At 49.6% G+C, this 24,989-nt stretch overlaps 2 protein-coding genes across 2 annotated transcripts in view; both read left to right on the top strand.

Annotated features, from left to right (window-relative positions):
- Positions 1-17,082, top strand: part of LOC308464811 (uncharacterized protein) — a gene marked incomplete at its 3' end in the record, with an annotated part of 30,728 nt that extends 13,646 nt beyond the window's left edge. The window contains exons 12-24 of the mRNA XM_080984400.1: positions 1,049-1,248; positions 4,592-4,698; positions 5,794-5,933; positions 6,232-6,392; positions 7,751-7,875; positions 9,442-9,571; positions 10,152-10,300; positions 10,981-11,168; positions 13,207-13,317; positions 13,441-13,542; positions 14,755-14,830; positions 16,446-16,573; positions 16,876-17,082. Coding sequence (XP_080840526.1) covers positions 1,049-1,248; positions 4,592-4,698; positions 5,794-5,933; positions 6,232-6,392; positions 7,751-7,875; positions 9,442-9,571; positions 10,152-10,300; positions 10,981-11,168; positions 13,207-13,317; positions 13,441-13,542; positions 14,755-14,830; positions 16,446-16,573; positions 16,876-17,082 — 1,824 coding nt within the window. The remainder of the gene's footprint in view (positions 1-1,048; positions 1,249-4,591; positions 4,699-5,793; positions 5,934-6,231; positions 6,393-7,750; positions 7,876-9,441; positions 9,572-10,151; positions 10,301-10,980; positions 11,169-13,206; positions 13,318-13,440; positions 13,543-14,754; positions 14,831-16,445; positions 16,574-16,875) is intronic.
- Positions 17,083-21,917: 4,835 nt separating this feature from the next.
- Positions 21,918-24,082, top strand: MIF (macrophage migration inhibitory factor). Its single transcript, XM_080985402.1, has 3 exons — positions 21,918-22,097; positions 22,611-22,783; positions 23,838-24,082. The coding sequence occupies exons 1-3, from the start codon at positions 21,990-21,992 to the stop codon at positions 23,902-23,904; spliced, it is 348 nt and encodes a 115-aa protein (XP_080841528.1). The 5' UTR covers positions 21,918-21,989; the 3' UTR covers positions 23,905-24,082.
- Positions 24,083-24,989: the final 907 nt, after the last annotated feature.

Here is a 24,989-nt window from a genome sequence, read left to right as displayed (position 1 = left end):
ATCCCCGTGACGGGGTGAGCTCCTGTTGTTTGGTCCCAGCTCCTGCCAACCTAGCAGTTCGAAAGCACGTCAAAGTGCAAGTAGATAAATAGGTACCGCTCCGGTGGGAAGGTAAACAGCATTTCCGTGCACTGCTCTGTTTCGCCAGAAGCGGCTTAGTCATGCTGGCCACATGACCCGGAAGCTGTACGCCGGCTCCCTCAGCCAATAAAGCGAGATGAGCGCTGCAACCCCAGAGTCGGTCACGACTGGACCTAATGGTCAGGGGTCCCTTTACCTTTTAAGATCTACCTAAAGATTAACAAAAGCTACATCAAAGCTACCTACTATCTCTTATAGCCCAGGATGCCTGGTGAAGAACTGGTCTGTGTTTTTAGAATGCCTATACATGCCTGTCAGGCGTAGCGAAAGAAAATGGCAGAGGTGCAGAGGCTTGTTGGATTCGATCATAAATCATGTCAAATGACTCAAGCCCAGTCAATGCAACACTTTCATTGCAGACACAATGGCTTGCTCCATATTCTCATAATTCCTCATAGCAATCCCAGCTGACCCCCACACTCCCTGCCCCAGTATCCTGCTTCCGCTGCGGGAAGGTGGCAGGGAGCGTGCCGCTGGGCTGCATCAATTTGCCGAAAGAGGTTTGCAGGGTGGTGCGAAGTTGTCATTGCAAAGGCAGGGGTCTGTATGGAGGTCACACAAGAAGCAAAGTGTTAAGTTGTGGGTGAACATATCAGACGGCACAGTGATTCTTCAAACAGCTCTTGTTTATTCACAGACCAGGACAGAACTGAACTGAAGGGTTCAGTCAGCCTGCTTATATAGAGCTCCAGTACAACATAACTGTAGCAACTTTCTAAAACTATCCAATCACTGAACATCACTTTCGATCCCTTATTTGCATAACTATCTACAGTATCCCCCTGCTGGCCCAGGGTGAGAACTTCAGTACATAACACAAAGTATCCCTGGAAGGAACCGATCCAGGCTTGCCTTATAATTCTGTGGGGTTGGGGTGTGTCTGTTTCCCCCCTCCCTCCCTCTCCAGGAACGCATTCATCAGTTCAGCTTCCTCATCTTCATGGGCACTCTCTATGTTTCCGCAATCGTTATTTACTTCATCCTGCCGGAGACCAAGGGGAAATCGATCCTAGAAATCCGAGAAGAGTTTGATAAACTCAATTTTAAGAAGAAGCAGGCTCTCGGCTCAGAAACGAGCTTCGCAGCAGACCCTGTGCTTTGCACCAAGCTATGATGGAGCTCTTGGGGATAAGGAGGTCAGAAGAACTCTGCAGGTGAATCAGGCCCACTTAGCCCCAGCTTCCTGCTCCTAGTCTAGATGCCCGCAACCAGGGCCTGAGTCCATCTGCCTTGCCCTCTGGTGCTCCCCAGGCACTGGCTTTCCCTTCAGAGGCAAACTGCCCTTGTGCCTGCTTAGAAGCAAAGCCTCAAAAATGTGTGGGGAGAGATTCATAATTATGAACAATAGCGGAACAAAAACCGATCACTGACACCAGTGAGACTGAGAGCCATGACAGGCGGAGCCTTGCCAGGAATGGCCCCTGGCTTAGGAGTCTGCTCCTCCTCCTCCTCTAAGCTGCTTTTGGCTCAGCTGTGGGATTCAGAAAGCAGGTGACTATGCTGCCGTTTCAAATTGGTTTGGGGCCAGTTGGTTTTATTGCAGGTTTCTAGCTGGTTGGCAAAGATCCTGATCCATTTCATTAGCTGGATATTTTAAAAGATGCGTTGCTCCGTTTTCCTGACTTTTGTGATATGTTGTAACTGTTATTCTATCATGCTTCGGAAGTGGTTGTACTGTGCTTGGAAGGACAATGTCCTAGAAAGCAATTTAGAGAACTCTTGAGGGGAAATAAACAACCAAACAAATAAACCAGCTCCAGATCATTTATGAACAAGTTTATAAGTCTAATGCAGAGCCTAGGGGGGCACAACTATGCTGGGCAAACGGTCCGTTCATTTCTGCTCTCTGCTGCCTCTTCTTTTAGCTAGCCGCCCCTCCATAAGAGGACCAGCCCTCTCCTCCCACAGGGACTAATATTACTTTCCTGAGCAAGGGGTTGGAGTGGGTGGTGTTTAGAGTCCATCGATGGACACAAGGTGGCTCTCCCCGTGAAAGACCAGTTTTGCTGGAGTCTCTGGAGAAGTCTAATCAAATCAACCTGGTGATCGATAGAGATTGTTGGGCTGAAGCTAATGAAAATAACTTCAAAAGAGCCTAATGCAAAGTTCTGCTTCAGGCAAAATAATAATAGCAACAACAACAATTGCTATTATTATTTATACCCCACCCATCTGGCTGGGTTTCCCCAACCACTCTGGGAGGCTCCCAACAGAATATTAAAAACACAATAAAACACCAAACATTAAAAACTTCCCTAAACAGGGCTGCCGTCAGATGTCTTCTAAAAGTCAGATAGTTGTTTATTTCCTTGACATCTGATGGGCGGGCGTTCCACGGGGTGGGTACCACTACCGAGAAGGCCCTTCTCGCAGTGAGGGAACCGCCAGAAGGCCCTCGGAGGTGGACCCCGGCGTCCGGGCTGAACAATGGGGGTGAAGACGCTCCTTCAGGTATACTGAGTATTTGCAGGCAGGGGAAGTGTGGATGTTACAGTTGAGGCTCATCCACACTGACATTTGCCCTGTGATTTCTAGTCACAGGTTTGAGGGGTTCTTTTGCCCTGCAACGTCATACCCCGCAACTGTCCCAATTTCCCCAGGACATTCCGAAATTACAGAAATGGAGGGGGGGTTGCAGATGGATGTTTGTTCTGATTCGGCAGTAAACAGCAGGTTTCCCCAGAAAAAGCTATGGGGAAAGCTGAAACCTCTCAGACCCATCACTAGGAATCCTGGGACAAAGCGGAAGTGTGGCTGAGCCCCAGATTTGGCAGCAGAGCACCAATGGTCCATTTACAACTACAGTGGTACCTTGGTTCTCAAACACCTTGATGCTCAAACAACTTGGAAGCCAAACACTGAAAACCTGAAAGTAAGTGTTCTGGTTGACAAACTTTTTTCGAAGCCGAACGTGCTCCATTTTGAGTGTTACACTTCCGTTTTGAGTGTTCCGCTTCTGATTTGAGTGTTACCCTGATGTCTGTCTGCTTTTGCTATTTATTTTGCGTTTTTGTTTTTGCGGCTCTTTTTCGTTTTTGTTTTTGTGACTGTGTGGAACCGAGTTCAGCTACTGATTGATTGATTGTGTGACTGCAGTACGTTGAATATTGTTTTCATTTTATGGATCAATGGTCTCTTTAGATAGTAAAATTCATGTTAAACTGCTGTTTTAGGGGTCGCTTTTAAAAGTCTGGAATGGATTAATCCATTTTGCATTACTTTCCATGGGAAAACATGCCTTGGTTTTGGAACGTTTTAGTTTTGGAACAGACTTCCAGAACAGATTAAGTCTGAGAACCAAGGTACCACGGTAATGCAATTTCCCCTGGGCAGAAGTGCAGCCCGACTGAATTTATACAATTTGAGGGTGGCAAACTGCCAAAGCCCCTTTCCCCAAGTCTGGGGGGCGTTCACATGGACTCACTGCCTTTTGAGGATGTAATTGGTCATGGACACCCACGGCTGGTTGATCTATTTAGCTTTGCGGTTCCAAACTTTGCACGGGAAACGAAATTAATCCATTAATTGAAAACCTGCATAGTAATTTTTAACTTCGAGTAATTGGTGCCTGCTGATGGTTTTGGCAAGATAGCGACGAGAGAGAGAGAGAGAGAGAGAGAGAGAGAGAGAGAGAGGTTTGAGAAGCAGCCCATGTTGCATCCCTTTGAGAAGAGCCGGCTTTTGATCAATTGGTAGCGCCCCCCACCCCTGTGGGGGTCTTTGAATCGGAGATGGGGAGCTTCTTCTCTAACCTGGTGAGTACCTCCTTCTTCATAAGCCATAGCTATTTTACATTTTTTTAAAAATCCTCAAAAGTTACTCATAGAGCAAAAATCGAAACCATAAATATTGATTGATCAAGCTAATAACAGAATTCGTGTTTTAAAAACCCACTCAAATATGAGCATTTTGGAGTAAGGTCTGACCAGCAATGCAAAATGTTTGCCCTTGGCAAGGAAGGGTGGGGCAGCAGTAATGGGGAGCAGCGCTCTGTGTGAGATAAGGTTACCAGATTTTTCTCAGTGAATCCGGGGACACTTTTCAGCTTCAATGGATTTTGTATTGGGACTGATATGTAAATCCGGGACTGTCCCCAGGAAACGGGGATGTTTGGTAACCTTACTGTGACACCCACTTGAGGATTTGGCTGTGGGGGTCTTTGTAGCGGCAGCATCTAGAATCTGACACATGAGTTGCGTCCCACTGGACCTTCATGGCCGCCATGGCATCCTATGGGAACAAGGTACTGGATATGTTTTCTCGCCTTGGATGGTGTGACACCTCCTGCCCTCATTTTCTGACCCACAGCTCCCCCCCCCCCCAGTGTGTCCTGCCTGCCTTGGATAGTCAGGGTGGTCCTTTGCCTCAATTGGTGATGCTGCAGTTGCCGTGGTGATTTCAGGTCCTCCGCTCCCCAGGCCTCTTGTCACCATTTAGGCCTCTGTTGCAGAGAGAGGACTGAGATTGCAGTCATGGGGGGGCAGTACCTGACCTGGAGCCCCCAGCTCATGTCTCCAAGTTTTGAGAAATCCTACCTGCACAAACGCGGGTGGCGCTGTGGGTTAAACCACAGAGCCTAGGACTTGCCGATCAGAAGGTCGGCGGTTTGAATCCCCGCAACGGGGTGAGCTCCCGTTGCTCGGTCCCTGCTCCTGCCAACCTAGCAGTTCGAAAACACGTTAAAGTACAAGTAGATAAATAGGTACTGCTCCGGCGGGAAGGTAAACGGCATTTCCGTGCGCTGCTCTGGTTCGCCAGAAGCGGCTTAGTCATGCTGGCCACATGACCCGGAAGCTGTACACCAGCTCCCTCGGCCAATAAAGCGAGATGAGCACCGCAGCCCCAGAGTTGGACACGACTGGACCTCATGGTCAGGGGTCCCTTTACCTTTACCTGCACGAAATTATTTTCTCTCTCTCCGATGAGGCTGGGTGCAAGTGTTAGAAGATGGATGTGCTGCTTTTTGGGAAGGTGGGTGGCTTCCTTCTGGCTGAGGTAGAGCAAGAGGCCTGTTTTCTCCTGGCCATGGCAGCAGACCCCCTTCACTGTCCTTCCTTTTTCCAAGGAAAATATCTGGCCAGTTCCTTTCATCCCAAATAGGGCCTTGCATCTTACCATTAGAGGGCAGCAGATATCAGAAAATATATATATATAAGGAGGTTATTGGGGTCCCTTGTTAACACACCTCAGGGGCCTGAGGGAAGCCAGGTCAAGAATGATGAAACTTTTCATATCATCATAGACAATCTGTCATTACTGGCCAGCTATTCATCATGTGCAGTGGTACCTCAGGTTAAGTACTTAATTCGTGCCGGAGGTCCGTTCTTAACCTGAAACTGTTCTTAACCTGAAGCACCACTTTAGCTAATGGGGCCTCCTGCTGCTGCCGCGCCGCCGGAGCCTGATTTCTGTTCTTATCCTGAAGCAAAGTTCTTAACCTGAGGCACTATTTCTGGGTTAGCGGAGTCTGTAACCTGAAGCGTATGTAACCCGAGGTACCACTGCACTATAGAATTAATTACCAAATCCATTTTTTAAAAAAATATATGAAAATACTTGTGGTAAATTCCAGCATTTGAACATTTGGCTTTGCTCATTTGCCAATTCTGTAGAATTTTTCTGAGAACTGCTGTGTATTTTTCCCACCGTGAGGCACCAGGAGATGCCCTTCTGGATATGTTTTGTGTTTACAGATTCAATATCGTGGATTGTTCCAGATGATCTTTGTTCTGGGCATAGGTGGCAGCTTCCCATATGGGTTTCACATTTCTGTGATCAACTACCCCTCCTTGGTAAGCCAAAAAAACCACAACTGTCCTGCATTCCTTAGGTTGGAACTGTCAAGGCCGCAAGAGGGGAGCCTTGGACTGAGTGAGATCATCAGCGGCATTCCTTGTTCACTGAATGGCAGCACGATGTTACGTTTTGAATTGAATTGTTGCACATCTCGATGTTATTTAGTTGAATTACTTACACGCTGCCCATCTGACTGGGTTGCCCCCAGCCACATCAAAAAGAGACCCTTATTGTTCGTGTTGTAAGCCAAAGGAAATAGACGCACAATGAATTTTTTTGTTTGCTTGCTTGCAGTACATTAAAAAATTCATCAACGAGACCTGGCTGGAGCGGCATGGGTCCCCTCTCCCGCAAGAGACCATCCTCTTGCTGTGGTCCTTCATCGTTTCCATCTACGGCATAGGGGGGCTTTTGGGAAGCGTCTGCTGTGGGTACCTGACCACAAAATATCGGAAGTAAGTCTTTCCCTAAGGCTATTTGTGGCTTCCGTGCACATCTAAATCTATGACATAGGGTTCAAGCCCACCAGGGCAATGCCCTGGAAGTTGGTGTGGGAGGGTCTGAGTCAAAGAGATGCCTCTTATTCTCAGTCCTAGAAAAAGCAAAACAAGCACACATTTCCTGTTGTCGCTGTACTCAATAAACACACAAGACGTAACCAGCTGTACTTTTGAATAAATAAGGTATACTATTCGCTGCATCAAATTGTAGATTTCAACGGAAGTCTCATAACTTCATATACACACTCTGTGTGTGTGTGTGTGTGTGTGTGTGTGTGTGTGTGTATATATATATGCTTTATTGATTCCAAAAAGAAAACAGTCAACAGTTTTTTAAAAAACACATTACAAAAAGATACAATAGTTTCATAATACATATATTCTTCTTCTTTTACTTTATTTCTTTATTGTTTTATTCACAATAATGTACATTCTTTACAACAGACAACTCCAAAATAAAATCATATACAGCAAACCCCCTTGTCTTTCCTTTCACGTTCCAGACTCTCGTTCCTCTCATTCCTCTCCTCTCTCTTCTTTTATTTTCGTATCAAAATCTCAGAGGTAGTACTCTGTGCTCTTTAATATGCTGTTTCTCTCTATCCTGTATTCGTCGCAAGGCTTCTGGTCGCAACTTTTGTAAATCACCATATGGTGAGCCCCCTTTCTCTTTAAACATCTTTCTTTGTAACCGTGCTTGCCTAAAATTATATTTTCCAGCTACCTCCACGTTTAATTTTAATAATCTATAGCTCCGAGGTAGCTTCGTGTGGCATCAGTTTTATAATTGAAAAACCTGGTGCTATCTTCGTCGGGTCCAGAGGCGTCTCGCAGACAAGAGTGGATCCAGTTTGGCGCTGAGGTTCTTCTGCTCTCTTTCACACTATTAAAGTACTGGTATTTAATCAGTGCTGGAGCAGCAGAAAACCGCTTTTTCCTGTGCAGCTCTGTGCATTCAATTGGATACCTCCTTTCCCATTTTTCCCAGGGGGGTGAACAATAAGCACAAGGTGTTTGCCCCCCACCTGAGAGTCACCTGTATCCCAGGTGCAAATCAGGCCATGAGGTAAGTCCAAGTCCCTTTGTTGTTGGCGGGAGCAGTTGAGCTGTTGCTCTAAGGAAGGCATAGGCAAACTCAGCCCTCCAGCTGTTTTGGGACTACAACTCCCATCATCCCTAGCTAACAGGACCAGTGGTCAGGGATTATGGGAATTGTAGTCTCAAAACATCTGACGGGCCGAGTTTGCCTACGCCTGCTCTAAGGTCCCTGTGTCTGCCTGCCTTTCTCACCTTAATTCCGCCTTCCATTACAGAAAGAAATGCCAGATGTTCACCAACTTGATCATGCTAGCGGCTGCATCGCTCATGGGTTTCAGCAAGATGGCCGGGTCCTTCGAGATGATCCTCCTGGGGCGCTTTCTCTACGGAGTCGGCATCGGTATGAAGGAAGCATCCTGGCACTTGCAGCAAAGTCACCACAACCTTCCGGGGGCATTTTGTTTTCGTTCCTTCATCAGTCTCGTCTTCTTTTTAAATCACAGTGGTACCTTGGTTCTCAAACTTAATCCCTTCCAGAAGTCCGTTCCAAAACCAAAGCGTTCCAAAACCAAGGTGTGCTTTCCCATAGAACGTAATGCAAAACAAATTCATCCATTCCAGACTTTTAAAAACAACACCTAAAGCAGCAATTTAACATGAATTTTACTATCTAACGAGACCATTGATCCATAAAATGAAAGCAATAATCAATGCGCTGTACTATAAAATAAATAAGACAATATTGTAGATGATAAAAGTTTTTTAAAAAAAATTCTTACCTGCACTGATGATAGTCATTGTTTGGTTGGGAGGCTTTTATCCATTTCCGCAGTCACACAATCAATCAATCAATCAATCAATCAGTAGCTGAACTGGGTTCCACACAGTCACAAAAACAAATTAACCAAAAAAGCCTCAAAAACAAAAATGCAAAATAAATAGGAAAAACAAAAGCGCCACACTTAATCTGTTCTGGAAGTCCATTTGACTTCCAAAATGTCTGAAAACCAAGGCACAGCTTCTGATTGGTACAGGCACCCCAGAAACAATAGCCGACAGCCACACTGGACATTCGGCTTCCGAAAAATGTTCAAAAACCGGAACACTTACTTCCGGGTTTTCGGTGTTTGAGAACCAAGGCGTTTGAGAACCCAGGTACCACTGTACTACATTGGTCTTTTAAATTGGTCTTTAAAGCATTTCTTATCAGAAATTCCAGTGGCAGGAGGGAGATGCAGGGGGCTGGTTCCTTTGGAGATGCTATAAGTCAAGATGCATTGTTTGTGCAGGCAGAGAATCCTGCCCAGCCTTCCCCAATTTTTGCAGTCTCTTTAGCTTAAAGGTAAAGGGACCCCTGACCATTAGGTCTAGTCATGACCGACTCTGGGGTTGCGGCACTCATCTCGCTTTATTGGCCGAGGGAGCAGGCGTACAGCTTCTGGGTCATGTGGCCAGCATGACTAAGCCGCTTCTGGCAAACCAGAGCAGCGCACGGAAACGCCGTTTACCTTCCCGCCAGAGCGGTACCTATTTATCTACTTGCACTTGGACGTGCTTTCGAACTGCTAGGTTGGCAGGAGCAGGGACCGAGCAACGGGAGCTCACCCCGTCGCCGGGATTCGAACCGCCGACCTTCTGATCAGCAAGCCCTAGGCTCAGTGGTTTAACCCACAGCGCCACCCGCGTCCCCTCTTTAGCTTAACCTGGTCCATTTGGCAGAACTCAACCGAGGGTGGTTGACCCTGGAAACCTAGATGGATGAGCTTCAGGGCACTTGGGCTGGGCTGTGGAGCAGGGAGCAGGTTGCAGACCTGCTAAGACATGACCCGGCTACATGCCTGTCAGATGCAACAGCTGCCAATAATAATTCGTTTGAGTTGACCTTGAACCTGGAGACAGTGAAACCGGGTGATTTTGCAGGTTTCTTCACTGTGTTTCTCTATCATGCCCCCCACTCTTTCCCAAGGGTTTTCCTTCAACATACACCCTCAATACGTGGGAGAGATCTCTCCAAAGAAGCTGCGCGGATTTACAAATGCCACGGTGGCTGTTTTCTTGACCCTCGGGAAAGTCTCGGGACAAGTGATGGGCTTGGGGTAAGTGCAGCCCCTCCTCTGTGCTGCCTGAAAGATGCTTGAGAACAGTGTGGCTGAAAGCCTTTGGGACTTGGATTGTGTTGAATAAAAATCACATGAACTTAAATTAGAACCTTGGGTTCTAAAGCTGCACGCTTTGGGTTTGGGACTTTGAATTCTGGGCTGCTCAAAAGAATGTGTGGGTTTCGGAGGAGGGACCGGGGGCCTGTGCTCCTGTTGGAGGGGGGCTGTCCTGTGATGATGACACCCCCCCTGCAGTGGCGTGAGGTCAGTGGACTACAGGGACTAGGCTAGTCCCCTAAATGTTCCCCTGGTGTCTCCTTCCCAAAGCCCGAGAAGCTTCTGCCTGGCTTAAGGAGGGAGGAGCGATGCTCCAATTGGTCCAAGAGCCCTTCCGCCATCTTCCCAAAGCTCACTTGGCTTTGGGAAGGAGGCAGGAGGGTGCCAGCATCCTTTCAGAGGCCTGGCACCTCCTTCCCCAAAGCCAGGATGCTCCTAACCAGCTTAGGAAGGGGAGGCGCTTACAAAAAAAACCACTGTATGCCATTGTCCCCTGACTTCCTCCTTCTATTCTCTGCAGGGAAATGTTGGGCAGTGACTTCTTGTGGCCTTTGCTACTGGCTTCCAGTGGGCTCACTGCAGTGGTCCAGCTACTGACCCTCCCTTGCTTCCCCGACTCCCCATCCTACCTTCTGATCCAGAAGGGCAATGAAGAAGCCTTCATGAAAGGTAGGAGCCCCGTGCCATCTGGACAGATCAGGCAGGCAGGCTGGCTGGCTGGCAGCAGCAGGGCTGAGACAGGCTGGCTCCAGGGTTGCCAATGACTTTGAGCAAGGCTCGCAAATGCCAGAGGTGGATTTAGAGCAGCACGACTGGTTCTGGCGCACCGGGCATCTAGTCTAGGGGGCGCTGCAGGGCACTGCAATTGCAACATAGTGAATTGAGCAGAACAGAAGGCAAGAGACTGAACAATGAGGGTGGAGACACTCCTTCAGGTATAGTGGGTCGAGGCCATTTAAGGCTTTAAAGGCCAGCACCAACACTTTGAATTGTGCTCGGAAACGTACTGGGAGCCAATGTAGGTCATTCAGGACCGGTGTTATATGGTCTTGGCGGCCACTCCCAGTCACCAGTCTAGGTGCTGCATTCTGGATTAGTTGTAGTTTCCGGGTCACCTTCAAAGGTAGCCCCACGTAGCGCGCATTGCAGTAGTCCAAGTGGGAGATAACCAGAGCATGCACCACTCTGGTGAGACAGTCTGCAGGCAGGTAGGGTCTCATCCTGCGTACCAGATGGAGCTGGTAGAGAGCTGCCCTGGTAGCCATGGATTGATCTGCCCCTTGAGCTGATCCAAGGGTCACTTTGGGTAGAGCCAGGCCTATTCTTCCTTCTTTCCTTCTGTACCACAGCCATCAAGCAGCTCTGGGGCGAAGGTGACCACCAAGTGGAGATTGAGGACCTCAAGAAAGAGAAGTCCGCCGTGGCCACCACCAAGAGCCTGCGCGTCCTGGAGCTGATGAAGGCCCGCTCCTTCCGCTGGCAGCTCTACGTGATGATCACAGTCATGACCACCTTGCAGCTCTGCGGCATCAACGCAGTTGAGTCTTTGCTTCCTGGGGGACGCGGAGGCTTCCAGGGGAGTCACACAGCCTTTTGGATCAAGCAGACTTTACAACAGGGAACAGCTATGGTGGCTCTTCTCCAGGTGCTGCTGGACTCCAACTCCCATCAGCCTCTGCACCCAGCAGGACAAGGATGATGGGACTTGTAGTCCAGGGACATCTGGAGGACCACAGGCACCAGCAAAGGAGAGTCTACTTGCTCCCTGGTGGGGAGCAGAAGGGTTGCTGTGACCCAACCCAGCCATGGCCAGTCTGTGGCTGGATCTACACTCACCTGTAAAATGTAATTAGAAAAATATTAGAAATACTGTTCTAAAATGGCAGTTTCTTTTCCAAAAGATCCACCTGGTTTAAGATAGTTAGTAGCTCTGCAGTAGCCTCTGCTGTCACATTTTAATAACGCATGACTAATATGACCCTTAAGGGACGCGGGTGGCGCTGTGGGTTAAACCACAGAGCCTAGGACTTGCCGACCAGAAGGTTGGCGGTTTGAATCCCCACGACGGGGTGAGCTCCCATTGCTCGGTCCCTGCTCCTGCCAACCTAGCAGTTCGAAAGCACGTCAAAGTGCAAGTAGATAAATAGGTACCGCTCCGGCGGGAAGGTAAATGGCATTTCCATGCGCTGCTCTGGTTCGCCAGAAGCGGCTTAGTCATGCTGGCTCCCTCGGCCAATAAAGTGAGATGAGCGCCGCAACCCCAGAGTCGGCCACGACTGGACCTAATGGTCAGGGATCCCTTTACCTTTAATATGACCCTTACATTTTGAAGCGTTTTCTTAACCGTTTCCTAACGTTATAAACCATGAGTGTCGATCCGCCCTGTGTCTGCAGGCTCAGCAGGCAGGTCAGCTCACGCAGGGTGGGCCCAATATATTTTGCCACCCGAGACAGAGCAAAAGATGCCCCTGTCCCCCTCCAACATACACACGCACCAGTCAAGGCGCAGAGAACAAAAGGCCAGCCAAGTGATTTGAGGAGCCTTGATCCCATCCGCATCCTGCTTTGAGTCATTTGCACCCGAGCAGCAGTGGTCATGCATTATCTGCATCCTTCTGGCTTTCTTCCTGGAGGCTTCCTTGATAGCTCAGTCAGTAGAGCGCGAGACTCTTAATCTCAGGGTCCTGGGTTCGAGACCCACGTTGGGCAAAAGATTCCTGCATTGGCAGGAGGCTGGACTAGATGACTCTCCAGTTCTAGGAATCTATGATTCTATAAGTGGAGACAAATCTGGGGCAGATGTGAGTGCCAAGGAGCCTGAAAACAACAACAAGGCCATATCCAAAGCCCCATGCCAGTTCTCTGGAGGGAGGGGTATGTGGTCCCTGTATTGCAGGGGGGTGGACTAAATGAACTGTCAGGTGATGGTGTGGTTGCTCGAGAGCAAACAGGCAAGACTCTGACCTGTCTTTTCCAGGCTTTATTCTTAGTGCAGACTATTTACAGTGAAGAGCGTCGCAAATTCATGTCTGGCTCAGTCACTATCAGAATCTGGGAGTGGTCGGTTCTTGTACCTTCCCCAGCATAACAGTCGCATGACCCCCAACCTTCTCCTCCCCTCCCTGCGCTGAAACCTACTGCGCAGAATGGGCGCTGGCAAAGGGGTACTTCCCTCCTCTCCGGTTTGCTCAGGCTCGGTGTTGAGGCTCTCCCTAGCATCCCCTGGTCCCACCACCTCCTCCCCACTGGAGGTGGGGCTTTCCTCCTCGCCAGAGGAGGAACTGCTTCGCAAGATTTTCGGAGGCTCCCTATAACACAACTGCCCTTCCACCTCTCGCCTCTGAACTGATGGCAGTTCCCTGACATGAACCTTGGGTTCCTTCCCAACTCTGCAGTTTCTATGATTCTGTGGTAGGCAGGGAGGTGTCCGTGCTGTGTGTACCGCAGGCCACCTGCCTTCTAACAGAAGGGAACGGGGACAGGCAGGGAGCCTCTGCACGCATGGAGCTCTGCAGGCAAAAACGTCTCCTGCAAACTAGCCCCACGTCTCCTCATCTTCCTCCTGCCTTTTCCAGATCTATTTCTACTCCTTTGAAGTCTTCCGCACAGCCAGGTTTGAAGAGGAGCTCGTTCCGTACATCGCTTTGGGCGTGGGGATGTGTGAGTGCCTCTCGTCCATCCTGTGCGTAAGTTCAAGGGGGGGCGGCACAGCTGGTGCTCCCAAAATGGGGAGAGCCCCTCATGTATTTCCCCAGCCCCTGTCCCCCTGGCAGGATGTCTGAGGTTCCCCTCCTTTTGCTGCCTTCCAGAGTTCCCTCATTGAGCGCTTTGGACGGAAGCTTCTGCTCTGGGGGGGCTACGCTGCGATGGTCCTGGTCCTGGCTTTGCTCACCCTGACCCTCTCGCTCCAGGTAAGGTGGTTGGGGGTCCTCTGTGATGTGGGGCAGCGGTGGAGTGAAAGGGAAAAGAGCTGTTGGGTTAGATTACTGCCATGCTGAAATATACTCGGAGTCCTGTAGTGATTTCATGCTCTTTATTGCAGCTTGTAAAACAGTGATTGAATTGCCCCCCAAACCTCAGGCTTTTATATACATTATTTACATAATGAGTTCCGCCTGATTGGCTGATTCTGCTTCCCTCCTGGAGCCTGATTGGTCGTTTCCTGCAGGCCAATCAGTTGTTGCATTCTACGATCCTACCAGCCTAATAGGCTGATTAACTTCCTCCTGTAGCCTGATTGGTCTTCTCCTGCAAGCCAATCAGTTGTTGCATTCTACGATCCTACTTGCCTATTGTTCTAGGATCCAAGCTTAGTACATAACACATGTGTTATACATAGGGCTGCCTCTGTAGACCGTTTGGAAACTTCAGCGGGTGCAGAATTCAGCAGCCATGTTGCTCACTGGAGTAAGACAGTTTGAGCATATTACACCAATTCTGGTACAACTGCACTGGCTACCATTTAGTTTCCAGGCCCAATTCAAAGTGCTGGTTTTGACATATAAAGCCTTAAATGGTTCAAGACCGCAATACCTCAAGGACCGCCTCCTTCCTTATGAACCTACCCGGACCCAGAGATCATCTTCTGAGGCCCGTGCCTCCTCCTCGAGAGGTCCGGAAGGTGGCAACACAAGAATAGGGCCTTCTCTGCAGTGGCTCCCCATCTGTGGAAAGCTCTCGCCAGGGAAGTTCACCTGGCGCCTTCATTGTACACCTTTAGGCGCCAGGCAAAAACGTTTCTTTTAAACCAGGCCTTTGGTTGATCTGATTGACATCCTATGCCCTTTTAAAATGTGTTTTTTTGTGGGGGGCTATTGGGTTGTTGTTTTTATTTTATTTTTTTATGTATTTTGTGGTTTTATATCTTGATTTTATTCTGTGAACCACCTAGAGAGCCCCTGGGTATAGGTATATAAATAATAATAATAATAATAATAATAATAATAATAATAGACACAGTTCAGAAGCCTCCTTAAGACATCCCTCTCTGCCCCTGGCCCTCAAGGGACTGGCACCCCCAGGAGCCCACTTGGGCACCCCCAATTCTCCTCTGCTTGCCTTTGCAACAGGAAGCATTGGATCCTTCCACTCCCGCTTAGAGGACCCTTTTCTTCTCTTCCCAGCACCGTTTCTTCTGGATGCACCACTTCAGTGTGGTCCTCATCTTCCTCTTTGTGCTCTTCTATGGGATTGGGCCTTGTAAGTACCTCCGGGGGCGAGGGTGGGGGAAAGGTCCCTGGCAGCCCCATCCAGGAAGGGACGCAAGCAGCCTGCTAGGAGGGCGATGGATGGAACCTGGGGGAGCCTGGCAGGCAAGGAGGGAAGGGAGCAAGGCTCTCAAATGCATGGTCCACACGCATGGCCTTGCCACTTCTGTACTGCAGTGTGCACTGGTTGTTTGTGGGACAGCGGGTGGGGCTATGGTCTAAACCACTGAGCCTCTTGGGATTGCCGATCAGAAGGTCGGCTGTTCGAATCCCCGCGACGGAGTGACCTCCCGTTGCTCTGTCCCAGCTCCTGCCAACCTAGCAGTTTGAAAGCACACCAGTGCAAGTAGATAAATAGGTACCGCTGCAGCAGGAAGGTAAATGGCGTTTCCGTGCGCTCTGGTTTCCGTCACGGTGCTCCATTGCACCAGAAGTGGTTTAGTCCTGCTGGCCACATGACCCGGAAAGCTGTCTGTGGACAAACGCCGGCTCTCTTGGCCTGAAAGCAGAGATGAGCGCTGCACCCCATAGTCGCCTTTGACTGGACTTACCTTTTTTTCTTACTGGGGCGTGTCCAACCAGGCCCAGATCCATATGCAGGTGTGGGAACGTCCAGCTCCTACTAGGCCAAATCCTTACAATTCAGCACCTGCTGTTGAGAGGTTGGGATGAGGCATGTCCAGGCATCTGGTCAGGTCTCTGCCAATCCTGACACCTGTGGGTGCTGGGTGGGTGGTGCAGAGGCAGTTGGCGGCACCCACCCCACACTGGCCTTTGGTAAAGCAGCTACCCATCCACCCCCAGAGGGTCTGGTCGGGGTGGGTGAGGTTGCAGGCACACCGAGATCTCGAAGCAGACATCTCAGTTGGTAGAGCATAAGGCTCTTAATCTCAGGGTCTTGAGTTAGAGCACCACATTGGGGAAAAGATTCATGTACTGCAAAGGGTTGCACTAGAATAATAATAATAATAATAATAATAATAATAATAATAATAAATGTATTTATACCCCGCCCTCCCCAGCCAAGACCGGGCTCAGGGTGGCTAACAACCAATAATAAAAACAAGTTGATTAAAATACAATTTAAAAGATTAAGATACAACATTAAAACAATTAGGGAGCAATCTCTTCATAGGAGGAGAAAGGAAAAAGAAAGAGGGGGAGGGAATCAAACTGATTCTAAGCCAAAGGCCAGGTGGAACAACTCTGTTTTACAGGCCCTGCGGAAAGAGATCAGATCCCGCAGGGCCCTGGTCTCAAGAGACAGAGCATCAGATTAGTTCTGATTCTACAGTGGTACCTCGGGTTAAGTACTTAATTTGTTCTGGAGGTCCGTTCTTAACCTGAAACTGTTCTTAACCTGAGGTACCACTTTAGCTAATGGGGCCTCCTGCTGCCGCCGTGTGATTTCTGTTCTCATCCTGAAGCAAAGTTCTTAACCTGAGGTACTATTTCTGGGTTAGCGGAGTCTGTAACCTGAAGCGTATGTAACCTGAGGTACCACTGTATTATTCTTCTCCCTGCATAATGTCTGAAGCAGACCAGCTGCAAAGAATTGGGCCCGCTGCGCATTGTTTGTTCGTTTAGCTTTTCTCTGCCTTCCCCAGCTGGAGCCACCATTGCCGTGATGGTTGAGATCTTCAACCAGACCTTCCGCCCGTCGGCCTTTGTGATCGTGGGGTTCATCAACTGGATGGGTCTCTTCCTGCTCGGGATGATCTTTCCGTTCATTGTGGTGAGGCAGCCCACGGGCCACAGGCAACCCGCCAAGTCCCACACAATCAACCCTGCCGCGGGACATCGGACACTTAAGGCCATGATGGGGACATGGGTGATTTTGCAAGCAATTGCTTGAAAGTGAAAAATGGGGTGTTTACTTCCCCAAAAAATTACAGGTGTCCTGTATGGGCCGGAGAACCTGCTTGGTGGACGAGATCCTGCTCTGTATGAATCTCTGCACCGGCCAAGTGTTTGCAAGGAGGGTTTTGAGAATGTAACGCGAGCTTCTTTAACCTTTCCCTTCCCTTCTCTTTCCAGGAATATCTCGGCCCCTTCTGCTTCCTGATCTTCATGGGCATCCTTACAGCCTCAGGTGTTTTCATCTTCTTGTTCCTCCCGGAAACAAAAGGGAAATCGATCATGGAAATTACAGCAGAGTTTAATAAGCTGAATTATGGAAAGAAACAAGTTTTTCCTGCTGAAAATAAAGTTCCTCAGGAAACCATCTTCTGCACCAGACTCTAACACCCCATTTGCAGAATCTCCAGCTCTGGAGCAGGGGAGAGAGGAGGGTGAAGAGTCACTAGCTCTGCCCCATGCAAAGAAAACAACAGCCTGCCCGTGCCTTTCAGCCAAGATGGGACATTTCACCAGTTTACATCCTGTTTCCAGTTTACATCCTGTTTCCCATGAGAGACAGGTTATCTATGGTTTGTTTACTCCCAACAAATTGCAATCTGAAGCCATGGTTTGTTGCTGGCTTATGAACCTTGGTTTGGTGTTATGTCTAATGTGTCTTTAACCATGGTTTGCTTGAACCCTTTACAAAAAAACCCTCACCAAACCAAAAAGGCAAAAGCAACTGAAAAACAAGTCAAATATTGGAGAAGGAGGCCACAGCTTGTTTAATTTTCTGTGGGATGACTTGTTAACTCATGGTTTGTTAAACAAACCACAGTTTAGTGTAGTGGGGAGGAAACTGTAGCTGTAGTCATTCCTGCTCGTTGGACATGCTGGCTGGGATCTGGAGTCCAACCATGGCTGGAGAGCCATAGATTCCTCACTCCTTGCACTCTCTGTGGAGGAGGCCTATCTCATTCAGTGTCATCTGGCACCCCCACAGTTGTGGCTATATTTGATTCTGGGTTTTGTAATGTTTACTTCTGCTGTATGTTGCTTTGAATGCAGAAGGTGTATAAGAGTGAGGTATAAATGAAATAAACAATGATTCTTTCTGCAAAGGCTTCTTAGAACTCTCTGTAGCGCCAGAGGCTGGGGGCAAAAAAAATGGCATCATGCTATTGCTCACCATACGTTGCGACTTAGCTGTTCAGTGGTGATGACTCCAAGCTCTGCTTTCAGCTGGACTCAGAGGGAACTCCAGAAAATGGCCGATCCAAGCGGGGCCTTCAGTGTGTTGGCACCAAATTTAAGAGGTGCTGAATGCAAGCATTGCATGCCCAGGAACAAATGGAGGGGAATTAAGACTCCTAAGTGTCCCTTCACAGTTGTGTCTTTCCTGCCTCCACCAGGCAGAGGCCCTGCTTGGTAGTGGCGCCCACCCTGTGGAATGCCCTCCCACTAGATGTCAAGGAGATGAGTCATTATATATCTTTTAGGAGGCATCTGAAGGCAGATTTAATGTTTTACTATGTCTTTATATGTGCTGGAAGCCACCCAGAGTGGCTGGGGCAACCCAGTCAGATGGGCTGGGTACAAATAAATTATTATTATTATTATTATTATTATTATTATTATCCAAATCAGGCATGCATGGCTCCCTATGCCTATCTGACATTCCTGCATAAGAGTCCCTGGTTATACCTGAGATCGTTCAGAAAGACCTTGGCAATAAGGTTGTTCCCAGTAAAAGGTAAAGGTAAAGGACCCCATGACGGTTAAGTCCTGTCAAAGGTGTCTATGGGGTTGTGGCACCCATCTCGCTTTCAGGCCGAGGGAGATGGCGTTTATTCACAGCTTTCCAGGTCATGTGGCCAGCAGGACTAAACCGCTTTTGGTGCAACTGAACACTGGGACAGAAACCAGAGCGCACAGAAATGTCGTTTACCTTCCCACCGCAGCGGTACCTATTTATCTACTTGCACTGGCGTGCTTTCGAACTGCTAGGTTGGCAGGAGCTAAGACAAAGCAATGGGAGCTCACTCCATCTAGGGAATTTAAACCACCGACCTTCTGATCAGCAAGCCCAAGAGACTTAGTGGTTTAGACCATAGCGCCACCCGCATCCCTCTTGTTCCCAGCAAGGAAGCTCACAGAACCTAACCATCAGCCGCTCAATGACCACCCCAGGCACACACCCAGCAGGGTCACCCTCCTGTATATTTAGGCTCTTTATGCAGCCGGAAGCTGATGCCAGGTTTGGTCCTGTACAATGTAGGTGGGGCATCTGGGAAGGCGATAACCAGAGGTGGGTGGAAATCCAGCTGGAGATAAACTCAATCTCTCACTATCGCTCCCTTGTAAAAAGTAAACAGCACCATTGACCACACCTTTCTTGCTCACTCGCATAGAATCTCATTTTCTGTAGGTATACGGACTAATTATACACCCCCAAAGTGTTTCTCTCTTCCTCCAAAGGATCTGATCTCTCAGTTCCCAAAGCCAGTCAGATATTTTACATGACATAAGAGCTGATGGCAGAGTTATTTTTTCCTTTTCCCTCCCCATCCATTTCTCCTTTTACATTAGTCTATTCATTTATTCACTTACTAAATAGCTATAGAATCTTTCCCCATCTGCACAATGCCTCTTCCTTCAAAGTGCAATTCCTTCAAAGTCTTGCAATTCCAGGGACATCTAATCTTCAGAAGACCTCTGGGGAGGTTGAAAGCTTGCTCAATTATTTCTGCGCTTTTAATTGAGAAAGGTACCTCCTACAGTTTATTTTTTTATTCCCCCCACCCCTCCCAATGGGCCCGGCATAGCAACCTGCAACTTGGGTCTCCTTTTGAATCATACCCATTTGATTGCAAGTTGTTGCTTTGTTTATCAGCTGGTCATATTTCTCATCTGAAGTCGAATTCCATCAGGATACAACAGAGAGAACAGTGTGGGTGTTGGGTAGCAGATTCTTCACCCAGACAACACAATGCCTGGTGGATTTGGTGCTTGTTGGTTTTGACATCAGACTCTCCTTTGGGTTTTGCTTTCTCATGCAGAAAATCAGGATTACCCTGTGCCATTATTATTTTTAAAACAGAATGTGGAGTGTCGCCTTCAATCTGCCTCATCCAAAAGCAGAAGCCAGTGAGATACATAAAAATATGCCTGGAATCCCCCTCCCTCCTCCAAACCTCTGGGGCCTTCTTCATAAGCGAGAGCAGGAGACCGTGTACCAAAGAGGATGGGTGCTGCTGCTTCCTTGGCTACTGTTTTTGTGGCACAGTACGTGAATGGGGTAGGGGACGTGGGTGGCACTGTGGGTTAAACCGATCGGAAGGTTGGCGGTTCGAATCCCCATGATGGGGTGAGCTCCCGTTGCTCGGTCCCTGCTCCTGCCAACCTAGCAGTTCGAAAGCACGTCAAAGTGCAAGTAGATAAATAGGTACCACTCCGGCGGGAAGGTAAACGGCGTTTCCATGCACTGCTCTGGTTCGCCAGAAGTGGCTTGGTCATGCTGGCCACATGCCCCAGAAGCTGTATGCCAGCTTCCTTGGCCAGTAAAGCAAGATGAGCGCCGCAACCGCAGAGTTGTCCGCAACTGGTCAGGGGTCCCTTTACCTTTACGTGTATGGGGTGGGCTGATTTTTAACTATCCTGATGAAGCACCACTTTCCTTCGGGGATTTTTGGTATCTCGTATTTGCAGTTGGATGGGGGAGGGGGGTCTCACCTACCTAAACAGGCTGTTGGCTCATTCAGTAAATATTGAGAGTGGGGAAAGAGGGAGCAATGTACTCCATACAGCTGAGATAGCTCAGTCGGTAGAACATGAGCCTCTTAATCTCAGGGCCGTGGGTTTGAGCCCCATGTTCGGCAAGGCATTACTACATTGCAGGGGGCTGGAATTAGATGACCCTTGGGATCCCAATTCTCTGACTCCATGATACAGCATTTTCATAAGGAGAAAGGAAACGTGTTTCACCTTAAAGTTGGTCTCCTGTACTACAAGCAGGTCTGATGCCCATTTCCAGGTTTCTGTTTAGAATACCCTATGATTTGCCAATCAGAGTCGTTCTCTTTCTTTCTTTTTTAACCCTATCCTTCATCCTTTTTTGGATTTCAGTGTGGTTTACGATTCTCGCCCCCTCCCCGGTCACCAAAATGGCAACATTTGTGCACCAGAGGGAAGAAGAAGAAGAGTTTGGATTTGATATCCCGCTTTATCACTACCTGAAGGGGTCTCAAAGCGGCTAACAATCTCCTTTCCCTTCCTCCCCCACAACAAACACTCTGTGAGGTGAGTGGGGCTGAGAGACTTCAGAGAAGTGTGACTGGCCCAAGGTCACCCAGCAGCTGCATGTGGAGGAGCGGGGAAGCGAACCCAGTTCACCAGATTACGAGTCTATCACTCTTAACCACTACACCACACTGGGTAACCAGCAGGCCTGGGGGCATCTCAAGGTTTGCAGAAGTACAGCCCCCACACAAAACAAACAACCCCCACCCCCAATGAATGTGGTCTCAAGAGGTTCAGCAGCCCAGAAATGCAGACTGACAGCTGGAAAGGGAAAACAGGGTAGGAGAGGGACAGACAGAATGAAGTGTCCCAAAACAGGGCAAGGATCAACATATGCTGGATAGCTCAGTTGGTTAGTGTGGGGGGCTGATAACGCCAAGTTTGCAGGTTCGACTCCCGTATGGCACAACTGCATATCCACAGGATCCCTTCCAACTCTACTATTCTATGAAAGGACACGGCTGTGGCAGATCCCACGTGCAGGCACACTATTGCAAGGAGAGTGCCTTCTGACGTCGATTTCATATTGTGCATCACCGGGAAACCCACCGAGGTGAAGGCGAGAGCAGATCAGCATCCATTGCTTCTCTCTGAAACCAGCGCCGGGCCTCCCTCCGCCTCGCCCAGCCCAGCCCGCCTGGAGGGCACCGAGCACGTGGCTCGCCCGGGCGGGCATTGGGTACGTGCAGCCTGGCACAGGCGCCCCCTCTCCACCACCACCATCCTGCCCCGCAGTCTGCCTGCCGCATCCTCGCGCCCTGCCCTTCCCAGCAGCTCCAGAAACGGAGCCCCAGCCAAGCACGGCCCCGTTAGGCACCCCTCCACCCCCGGGGGGGGGGGACTCGCTCAGGGCTGCGCTTGCTGCCCCCTCCGCCTGCTGCAGCTGCGGCCCCTTTAAGAGCGCGGGGGAGGGAGGAGTTCCCGGCGCGCTCTCGGGCGCAGCCCTACAAAGCGGGGAGGCAGCTCCCATTTTGCACGCAGTTTGCAGCCAGCAAGAGGCATAAGCAGCCAAGATGCCCATGTTCGTGGTCAACACCAACGTGAGCCGGGACGCCGTGCCCGAGAGCCTCCTCGGAGAGCTCACCCAGCAGCTAGCCAAGGCGACCGGCAAGCCAGCCCAGGTGAGGGGGGAGGGAGTGGCACTCTGCGCACGCTCAGGGGCTTCTTTCCGCATCTGATCTCCAAACCGGGAGAGTCCCGCCTGCCCTCCTTTTCAATCAACCAGCTCTTCATCTGCCGGTGGCAGCAGCAAGGCGGCTGGGAAGCCGGGTTGGGCGCCTGAATCTGGGCTAGGGAGGGCCCTTTGCAGAGATTTCCGGGCGGAGGAAGCTCCCAGTAGCGGGAGAAGCGAGTTTGCAGAAAGGGTGGGCGCGTGCAAACACATGCAGACTCGGAAAATTGTAGATTTGGAAGAGATTCCCCCAAGGCCATCCAGCCCAACCCCCTGCGAGGCAGGCATCTCAATACTGTAAACTGCTTTAGCTTTGCAAACGTGTTAGCAGTTTTATTGCTGCACCGCTAGGTGCCACTTTTAAAAAAAAAACTTTAAAGATTTGTATGAACAATTCCTGCTCCAAAACCTCAACCGCCAGGCGCAGCCATAAAAGTATTTCGTTTGCTGCCTCCCTCCGCAGTACATCGCCATCCACATCGTGGCTGACCAGATGATGTCCTTCGGAGGCTCCTCTGATCCCTGTGCCCTCTGCAGCCTTCACAGCATCGGCAAGATTGGCGGGCAGCAGAATAAGGCCTACACGAAGCTGCTGTGTGAGCTGCTGACCAAGCACCTGCACATACCTGCAGACAGGTGAGCTGCAAGCCGAGAGGCGAGGCCGTGCTGGCTGGGAAGGGAGCATCTTTGTTGAATTGCGGGGTGTTATTGTCTGAAGGCTAAAAGCCAAGCAGCCCAGGGGCTGGTCACTGCTGAACACATGTCTGGGAACCACATGTCTAAAAAAGCACAAAAGAGCAGGAAGGACCATGTCAGCAGCACAGAAGTGACCTCCCCAGGGAACAAGCCTGGGCAGTGTGTATTGAGGTCTTGGGCTGCCCAAACAACAGGACCTTGCTGATGTGGTCCAAAGGAAAACAGAGCAATACGTTTGGCACCAGCTTGGCTCCAGGAGTTTCCAGAAAGAGGCGTACAGTGGTACGTTGGGTTAAGAACTTAATTCGTTCTGGAGGTCCGTTCTTAACCTGAAACTGTTCTTAACCTGAGGTACCACTTTAGCTAATGGGGCCTCCCGCTGCTGCCGTGCTGCCAGAGCACGATTTCTGTTCTCATCCTGAAGCAAAGTTCTTAACCAGAGGTACTATTTCTGGGTTAGCGGAGTCTGTAACCTGAAGCGTCTGTAACCCGAGGTACCACTGTACAAGGCACCATCCAACTGTATTAGGTTCACCATAGCAGTAAAATACCACAGGGAGGTGGACTGTAGCCCAGCTGGAGAACATTTGCATGCAGGAGCGTCTCCAGGTTAGGCTGAAAGAGACTGCTTGCTGAAACCCAGGAGAGCCATTGCTTGCCCACCCAACTAAAAAGCTAGCTGGAGCCAATGGTCTGCCTCATCGAGCAGCTTCCTATGTTCATCAAAAGCAGTGCAGAGGTCCCATTATGAAAGAGAAGCAAGACTGTCAGGAACCAAGAGCCATTTCTTGCAGTGTTAGGCCTCCAGCAAAGATGGGGGAACATGTGTTGCTTAACTCCAGCTCCCATTACTCCTGCTTCATGACCACACTTGAGTCCTAGCATCTCAATAGGTACACGTTCCCCATCCCTGCCTTACCTGGGCAGGTGTGGGAGCCACGTGTAACTCTGGTGCTCTCTTGGGCTGATTTTTGCTGTTTTGCTTCTTTTGTAGAGTCTACATCAACTACTGTGACATGAACGCCGCTAACGTGGGTTGGAACGGCTCCACCTTTGCCTAGTCAGCTCCTTCCTGCACAGCCACCTGGTGGACCTGCTGCCCCCTTGTGTTTGCCGGCAATCACTACCACCTCTTCCTTCCTCTCCCCCCCCCCACCTTCCTTTTGATGGTTCTTTTTAGCAGAGCCTATTGCATGCATCCAGTTTCTGAAATGCAAATAAAAGCTCTGGCGAAAGCTGTGCAAGTGCAAAGTGTTTCTGTGATAGGGGGTGGGGATGGCCCTAACTAGATCAAGGAGGAGGAGTAGTTCTATTTTGCAGGGGCCTTTGAGATGGCAGACTGCTGGGTCTCGTTGTTGCAGCTAGTTCAGTAGAGAGGCACTAATGCTGTTGGCATACTAGACATTTAAAGCACATGATCCCCACCCCTCAAAAAGAATCCCAGGAGTCACACTTTAAGGGCGTTGGGAATTGTAGTTCTGTGAGGAGTAAACTATAGTTCCCAAGATTCTTTGGGGGAGTCATGCTTTAAATGTATGGTGTGCACACAGCCTAAATTACCACCAGGGCTTGAAATGGGCAGATGCGGCCCACTCCAGCCACTACCATGCTCTGGACTTAGGGATCTTGTACTCCAACAACACCTGGAGGGCTGTATCTCGCATCCCCCCCTTTATACCAGCCATCCAGTTTGGGGCCAATAGGAGGATGGAGCTCACTGATCTCCAGAAGGCCACGGGCCCCCTAGATCTGCTTGCATATCTGTGCTGAATACACCTGCGAAGAGTTAAGCAGCTCCTGTGGAGTGTGAGGAGCGATGCTGTTGGTTGAATGGGTGATCTCTCAGGTATACAGAAAAATTGGGTCCCAATCTTTTGCCACCTCTTTTGGAAGGGGGGGAGCTCCACCTGGTAATGCACAAAACCCCCAAGGCCTGCCTGCAAATTGCTCTTTCAGGGATGTGACCGGTAAGTGCCTCGACCCCTGTAATGCTTAGCTGACCTTCCAAAGCAAACACAAAACGTCCTGCATTCCTGTTCTCACACTGGCTAAACAGATGCTGCTGCTGCTTCTTTGCCGATCACTTGTACCCAAGAAAGATTGTCTTCCATAAACACGGTTTTGAGTCCATAAGTGACTGTGGAGG

Source organism: Podarcis pityusensis (assembly GCF_964106645.2).
Source record: "Podarcis pityusensis genome assembly, chromosome: 16".
NCBI lineage: Eukaryota > Metazoa > Chordata > Lepidosauria > Squamata > Lacertidae > Podarcis > Podarcis pityusensis.
This window is presented reverse-complemented; position numbering and strand designations above follow the sequence as displayed.

Coding starts and splice junctions, on each gene's coding strand:
- MIF (XM_080985402.1), top strand. CDS start 21,990: ATGCCCATGTTCGTGGTCAACACCAACGTGAGCCGGGACGCCGTGCCC. Junction 22,098..22,610: donor CGACCGGCAAGCCAGCCCAG/GTGAGGGGGGAG, acceptor CTCCCTCCGCAG/TACATCGCCATCCACATCGT. Junction 22,784..23,837: donor CTGCACATACCTGCAGACAG/GTGAGCTGCAAG, acceptor CTTCTTTTGTAG/AGTCTACATCAACTACTGTG.